The sequence below is a fragment of the Crocodylus porosus genome, unplaced genomic scaffold (assembly GCF_001723895.1).
Source record: "Crocodylus porosus isolate Cpor-Errol unplaced genomic scaffold, CroPor_comp1, whole genome shotgun sequence".
Taxonomy (NCBI): Eukaryota; Metazoa; Chordata; order Crocodylia; family Crocodylidae; genus Crocodylus; species Crocodylus porosus.
Genome location: NW_017728911.1, coordinates 15,469,766 through 15,477,816, shown reverse-complemented (window position 1 = coordinate 15,477,816; position 8,051 = coordinate 15,469,766). Strand labels below are relative to the sequence as shown.

The 8,051-nt window shown below is 36.9% G+C and overlaps 1 protein-coding gene across 1 annotated transcript in view; it reads right to left on the bottom strand.

The window, feature by feature from the left end:
* Window positions 1-222: 222 nt before the first annotated feature.
* The window catches only part of ADAM10 (ADAM metallopeptidase domain 10), an 87,573-nt gene continuing 79,744 nt past the window's right edge, over window positions 223-8,051 (bottom strand). Inside the window, exons 14-15 of the mRNA XM_019533478.1 lie at window positions 3,938-4,064; window positions 223-3,445 (exon numbers count right to left, since the gene is read on the bottom strand). Of these exons, the coding sequence (XP_019389023.1) occupies window positions 3,351-3,445; window positions 3,938-4,064 (222 nt within the window). The 3' untranslated portion in view covers window positions 223-3,350. The remainder of the gene's footprint in view (window positions 3,446-3,937; window positions 4,065-8,051) is intronic.

Here is an 8,051-nt window from a genome sequence, read left to right as displayed (position 1 = left end):
ATAGACAAGAAAGAAATGTCAAATCATGGAAGGAACTGCACGAAGCCCTGCTTTGAGACAGTGTCACACAACTTTGGTTGAACAATCCTTCTACAGAGACAGTTATTTTATAACGTATTTTAAAGGACAACATGAAGACAACTGCATTTAAATAACTATCTTAGGGATACTGAGTTAGATATCAGGTTTTTTAAAAAAAAAATAAAGCCACACTTTTAGATCTCCAAGAAAAATTTAAACAATTTATTTATTTTTTTTAGGTGCTGACAAAAATTTTCAATTTCTGAGCATATTCAGACACTTAAGTCATTGCTTAGGCACCTAAAAAAGCTGTAGATCTCCAAAGATGCTGCGTTCCCACCATCTTACCATTCTTTGTCATTACTATGCAATTTAATTTTCATGGGAAGTAGTGATTTCAAAAATTGTGGTGATGGGTCTGCTAGCATGCTGTTGATCAAAAAGCTTACTCAGGAGTTCCTCAGCTAAATTTTTCAATTATGGGGAAAAAACAAAAACAAAAAGGCTGAGCAGGCATTGCTTAGACAACACCACCTTCTGAATGAAAGATGTGGTTGGTAAGACTTTTCTTCTTTTAAAATGATATCAGTTATGAAGAAGTTAAGATACAAGAATGTGAACACAAAAGATGGAAAGACACACCCATGTGACAGACATTTTACTATATGCAGTAGAAAGGCGTTTTGCATAATGCTTTTAGCAGTCTTATTCATTAGCAGCATCTTCAACTGAATTCTATGTTACTTAGAATAAGTAAGGTAACTTTTTAGAAAAGCAAAATTATTTCACAGGATAACCACCAAACTGACAACAGAGGTCTGCACCTTAAACACTTTGACAGGAATTAGTTTCATTTTTAAATATAACAGCAGAGAATAAGTTAAAATACTTTGATCATAAACACAGAAAAAAAATAATCAGGCCTTCATTTTTAAAAAGTCAACATATTTCCTTGCACAAATGAACGTATATACTCTTTGTACTTACTGTGTGAAGCTCAAACTAGGGGATGTGGACAACCACTCTTTCTGGTGCACTGATAGCACAATTATGCTTGTTCATTGTAGTGAAAGGAAAATTAAAAGACAGCAACATTTAATACACTCCATTTTGCTTTTAGATTTTGAAAAGCAAATGAACCTTCAAAATGGATTTCCTCAAGTCTATTTATTAATGCATTTCAAGTTTCAAAAAACCTTACATATCTTTGCACAATACTTTATTTTTTGCAATTTTAGTAAAAATTTCCAAAGTGAACAAAAAAGATACTGTATAAAACACAGTGGACATTAAACTGACAGTAGTATTAGATCTCATTTGTCTTGATTTTTCTTTCTGTTTTACCACATCTCGTCTTGCAGTGGAGAGTTCAGTGCACATTGCTCTGTTCAGAAAACATTTAACTTAGAATAAAATAGGCAGCATATATCTGCCAAAACCCTACCACAGGATAACATTACAAGCAAAAAATTTACATGTTCCAAAGTCTACCACACTCCAAGTTACTAAGAACTCTTGCTGAATAAAAGTCACCATTTTAGAAATGCAAACCCACTTCCATTCTTTGCACAGTCGGAAAACAAATGCATTTAAAATGATTTAAAAGCAACTACATACATTTCTAACTAGTTAAGATCATTTAGAATTATTTATAAAGTCTATTGGACTGGGGTTTCATGTACAAAATTTGCTTCTAAACCATGTACAAAAAGCTGTATTTTGAAAAAAGTCACCACATACTGTACAAGTTTACAAGGAAGAGATCCCATTATATTCTGTAACATTTTTGGCCTTGCTGGCTTGTGTCACATTATGAGAATGATTGTGTAAACCTTATACTCTTAAAAAAACCACAAAAGGAAGCCTGTCCAACCTTTAGTAAATTTTCTCCTAAGCAAAGCCAGGAAAATTATAGCTTTTTGCCTTTAATTAGCTTGGTGCTTTTGGAAAATAAGCAATAAATATATAAGAAGCTTATACATTTTGTAATGCCCCCCTTTCATTTCCTGCATAGCAGTAAGCATAGTAAGACATTCAATTGTTTTGTTTTCTCTTTTAAAAATGCCAATTATTTACATTTGTAAAAAAACCCAAAAACTTTGGAATGGGACATTGCGCTGTTTGAACTTCACTACTTGGACAAGAAAAAAAAATTAGAGACAGTCAGTAGGCCTAACTACTATTTAGCTCAGCTACATAGCTGGGCAAATTATTGTATTTTAGTGGTTATCCATTAACAATATCGGGCTGAAAAGTTATCAATATATTTGATAAATTAAAAAAAATAATAATAAAACAGCTTTTCATCTTTTCCACATCCCTCACAATCAGAAACCTAATTATCATACAGTAAGTATATCCGAACAACCCAAATAAGCTGGTTGTAGTCATTAAAAAAAACCAAGTTGTATAACAGGCATATTTTTCTACTAAAGCATGAAATTATGTCATCCAACTATTCATTATTTAACTGAATAATCAGACAAAAATTAAAAATACGTATGCTGAACTATGAAAAATTGGAAACACAGTAAATGCAATTTTGAAACATTCTGGCATAGGCAAAGTTTGCACAACACTTGTTTTACGCAACTCTAAGAGCATTCAATCATGTATGCTATGTCTTAGCAGCTGTTCTGATAAAAAATGAAATGAGTATTTGAACCAACTCTGATCATAATAAAAAAAGTTTGATTTGATTCAAAAACTGCTGTGTAAAGCATCACTGAATCCTTGACCATTATACACCACCATCCTCTGTTATCCTGAGTATGTCAATTAAACAGTAATTTCTTCATTAATAGCGGAAAGTTTTTATAATACAAAGAAACATCCATATTGCAATTTTTTGTTTACAATTGCACACAAAGTACGGGTGTACGTTAGAAATACATGTCTGCATATAACAATTTATATACATTGGCAAGTAATGTCTCCAATGTTGAGGTGGTCTAGCTTCCTAGCCTTCACTGGCAGTTGAAAAATATATATTTTTTCAATTTGTGAATAAAAGTTTACTAGAGCCATATTTGCCTGCAAGTGAAGAAAAATGCAGCAATGAAGAGCACAGAAGGGGGAAAAACCATGGTAATCTAAGATTTTGTGCCATTCGGTTAAAAATATGTTTGTATGAAAATCATTTTTCTCTTCTTTTTTAGCTTGAAGTTTCAATTGTTAAAAGTTAAACTTCGCCACTTGTTTTGAGGACATAATATCTTGCCTTTTTTTTTCTTCTGAGACTTAGACTGGGGACAATGATTTAATAGGTTTTCTTTGGAGTGGAGTTTTCCCATTGTAGGCACTAGGAAGAACCAAGGCAAAAGCTGCAGTCAGCGTCTCATGTGTCCCATCTGATAACTCTCTCGGGGCCTCTGACGTTGCGGTGGCTGAGCTGGTTGTGGTGGTCTCCTCCTCTTTAAAGTGCCTGTTATTGCACGCAAACACAAAGAACATGTAACTACCATTGAAACATATTATTCTGAACACACATATTATGAGAATTAGTGTTTTACGTTATTTGAGGGGCACAAGACAAAACTGTGATAAGAGCTGTTTTAAGCAAGCCACTAAGTGCACAAGGTGAATGTGTGGCATATTAAAAATGAGCTACTGAAGCAGATATTTTCAGAAATAAGTGGTGTGGGAGTAGAAGTAATGAGAAATATTGCTCCAGTGCTTTCTGTGTGAAAGTTTACAACTGCATGCTTTCTTTAGGACCAACGAGATGTCATTTTATCTCTGCAGATGAAGCAGTTTTTGTACATAGCCCCATCACCTGAAAAGGCCCACATGAACCCTTGTGGTTTCACACTGCCATAATACGACCTTCAGGACTAGTGCTCTAGCATCTCAATACTTTCTAAATGTTCTTCATATCATTCTGTAGTTTTAATAAATCTGAATGTACTTAACTTACCTGGGAGTGGTTTATGAGGAGGCAACTTTGGATTACTGCTTGGAGTATGAACACTGCATATCTTAATGAATCCAGCCATTAACATGATCAGAGCAATTCCCATAAGCAATACTGCCCACCAGTGAGCCTAAAATGCATTAAAGAACATTTTATTTAGAGAGCCAGATAGTAATTTTTTTTGTTAAGATTCAAAATTTTGGTAAAACAAACAGCGAAATAAACCAACAGCAATAAATCTATTAGTGCAGTGATGCTTTTCAGGATAAGGGCACCTCTCGCTCACCTTTTTCAATGTGGCAGCACCCCACCGTTGAGAATCACTGTCGGGGCTGCCTCAACTTACCTCAGTCCTTCTCAACTGGGTGATACTGCCTCCGGGTAAAAGTGCCTGCTGCACAGCCAGCCTGGGAAGGGCTGGGGCACGTGCACATGACACTGCTGCACTAGGGCTCTGATCAACCTAAAGCAGGCAGGAACTGCCTTGTGCTGCGTTGCCCTTCCTGGTCTGGCCCTCTTGCCAAGTTCCTTTCAGAAACAGAGACACAGTGGGAGTGCCCCATGGGCCTCTTTTTGAGAGGAGCAGCTACAGCATCAGCTAGCTCCTGCCAGCTTTAAGCTGATCAAAGCCCTAATACGCAAGGAGCATGCATAGGGCAATTTTACTTGGCTACTGCCACCATGTCACGGCCCCCATGGGCAGTGGGAGGCCAGTCTTGCAGCATTTTTATCCAATACACCATTTATTTCATCACTGTTAAGTACTTATTACATCTAAGCTAGTGAACAAAGATACTGACGGATTTTCCAACTTGACTATAAATATCCTAAGCTCTAGTATTTGACTTCTGGGTTAGTTTTATACCTATTTAACTACAGTAAAACTTACGGACAAATGACACATTTACTAGCACACCTAAGGTAGGGCAGGGCAGGGAAGCAATTTAACTGAATATAAGAAAAGCTAAGAGAAAAGGAAAGCTAAAAAGAAAAAAAAGGGTTCGACTGTTCTGTTTCAGTTGGGACAAATACCACTAGATAAATATATTTTTTTTTTCTCAACTCCCAGCTGACAATCTGACCTTTGCTTTGGATGCAAAAAGTAATAAGATCTGACTGCAAAAGTAATATTCAGCTGCAACTAATGAAAAAAATGACTATACATAATAAAAAGCTATTAAAATGGATTCTTAAATGCTATTAAAATGGAAGTAAATATACTCTAGAGAGAATACATAGGAATGTAATCCAAGAAAGGAAAGGAAAGGAAAGATTTAGAACAAGCTCTTCCTTCACTTCCATTCATGTACATGTATGTGCTCTCTCCCTGCTAGATTTTGTTTGCTTCAAGTTGTAGAGTTCTGTGTATATAACTAGCATCAGGGACCAAAGACAAAAATGCTAATAAGGCAATGGAAGTGAAAAAGTGATAAATTAGTTATAGTGAATTGGAATTTCCTTTTAAGATCATTTTGACCCATTTTCCCCTTAAATATAACTTAGTCTGCACTTAACCCATTGGATAGACACATTTTTATAAATCTGAATAAAAACTGATAACTGATGACTATTATCTTCTGTGAAAATTATTATACTTTATAAGACCTTAACGTTGGGCAATCATTTTCTTTTTGACCATGAAGAAAAAGCATATGAAGTAACATATCGCAAGACATTTTTTCCCCAACTGCAGCAATTTATTGGTATTTCAAACGCTCACTTCTTAGCAAATGGAGAAGAATAATAAAACCTTGATTTAAGTCTGCTTAACACACTTTATAAAACTTTATTTACATTTACTTCGACAAACTAAAGTATTCAGGCTGGGATTTTACATGCTTTGTCCCTGTCCCAAAATGGATTTTTTTTAAAAAATAAATTTGGCCATTTTCCAAAAAGCACTTAGTGGAACCAAATACTTTGAAAAATCAGCTCTTCCTCCTCAGGTATTTGAAGTAGGACCATTAAGTTTGTCAGGAAGATATTCTTATGTTACAAAGATAAACTTCATTGTCTCCTATGAAACTAAGCTTAGCTATGAGAAGCTGCCAGACTGAAAAGTTTGGTAGCCTTTAGCCTTTTCAAAGCCTTCAGTCTTTTTAACAGTTGAAGTGTGTTGCATATACCCAAGCAACAGCCCTGCATCAGACACACGTTATGACTAACTCAATGGAAAACAAAAATCCTTCATTTTTTCTGCTGCTCTCCTTTCTCAACACCCTCCAGCAGTATTAACCTTAGGGAAGGTACACTGGACTGAGAGCCAGAATGGGTGCATTTACCCATCGACCTATGGCAACGTAGCAATCACGAGGGTCTACATGTGATTGCCAGCTACCTTACTGTAGCAGCATGCCGCTATGGTGGTGCAGCAGTGAAATCTAGCCATGTGCCACACACAGTGCAGTAACTGCCCATACTACTCTGTGCTTTAGTTCTTCCAAAACAAAGTACTAAAGCACTGCGCTGTAGCAATGTCGCTGTACGGCAATGTGTAGACACACCAAATGAGTGCTAAATTTGATTTTTCAGTACACTTCATAACCTATATTGTTTTATACCCTTAATTTGAGTGACAGGCAATTATCATTCCCGCATCAAAGGATCTGAGAGGTTGCACTGATTCATTATGGCAGAACCTAGGTCTCTCATACGGGATACGTAAATTATGTCCAGTTAGTCACACTGCTTCTCTAAAAGAATATAGCAAACGTGAGCTCGGTGATGGTGTCTGCTACAGAGAGATTTTCCTACAAACCCAAACTTAAGAACATACAAGTGGGCTTTACATAAATTTAAAGCATTACTAATACAAAAGGACTGAAAAGGTAACTATCCTTCTAGACCAAGAGACCAGGAATCCCAGTTCCCAGCACTGAGCTGGATAGCACAAGATTATGGAACCAACTCACTAATGATGTCCCACAGCTACATATGGTATTTAAGGAAGGACATTTTATAAAAACCACACTGAGAAACCTTGTTCCAGATAGAAAGGCAACACGCCAGTAGTTTAGAAAAATGTTAGATTTACGGTTAAGACTCAATTCTGCCCCTTCTACAAATACTCTGATACCATTCAGCTCTGTAATTGCATTCTTTTTGCAACTGGCCTCTGTCTTATTGAGACCTGAGATAGTATTGCATCTATGAGAGCTGCCTGCAGAAATTTATTTTTTTTTTAAGTTAGAAGGTGTACAGAACATGACAAAAACCTGCAAGAAGAGGCTATCCTAAGATAAGAGAGAAAACGTCTGTAGTTCTGAGCGAGTCAAACCAACATTTTCCAAAGATGGCTGCTAATTGTGCAAGAGAATCCCCAAGACACTTTGGGGAGCGTTAAACAGAGCCCCTGTTCTAATATGCATCCACAGAGAAAAAAAACTGGAGAGAAGCAACCAAAGCAGACACCTTCAGAGAATGTTCTATCATTTTAACAAACTTTCTCTACCCCTGACTGTAATAATATGAAAATTGAGACAAATAGCCAGTCATTTACCACAGATTCACTCCATCCTTGCTCTTATTCCTCATTCACTTTTCCCTTCTTCCTTATCTTACCTACATAAACCCAGCAACCTCACACTTATCAAAATTTCACCAAAAATACTGTTGCCATCAATTTGTTCTCTCAGCTTACCCATGATCTCCTCTCTCCCAACTTGCATCTGCCTTCTCAATTTCCACTGCAAGCAATTTGGGGCCGAGGCCATTAATAGCATTAGCTGTTAGAAAACAGTTATGTACTGTACAGCAGTTGCAGAACACATAGCTTTTTTCCTCAGGATTCTGCTATAAAACTATACTACAGAACTATTTACAGGAGAAAAAGAAAAAGAAGAGACTCTCTAGGGCAGGGGCAGGCAAAATACAGCCTGCAGGCCAGATCTGGCCAAGCTATTCTAATCTGGCCAGCTGGGCCCCTAAACATTTTTAGAAAATTAATATTTATTTGCCCCTGGCTGCCTGTCAAAGATGACAGGAGCAAGCAGCAGTAGGGACCAGGAGAAGCTGGTGGCAGGACTAAGCAGCCACAGCAGCAAGGCAGGCCTGCCCCTGCTCCCCCACCCCTCCAATCAACCCCCCACCTGGCCCCAGCTTTTAAAAAAATAAAAGC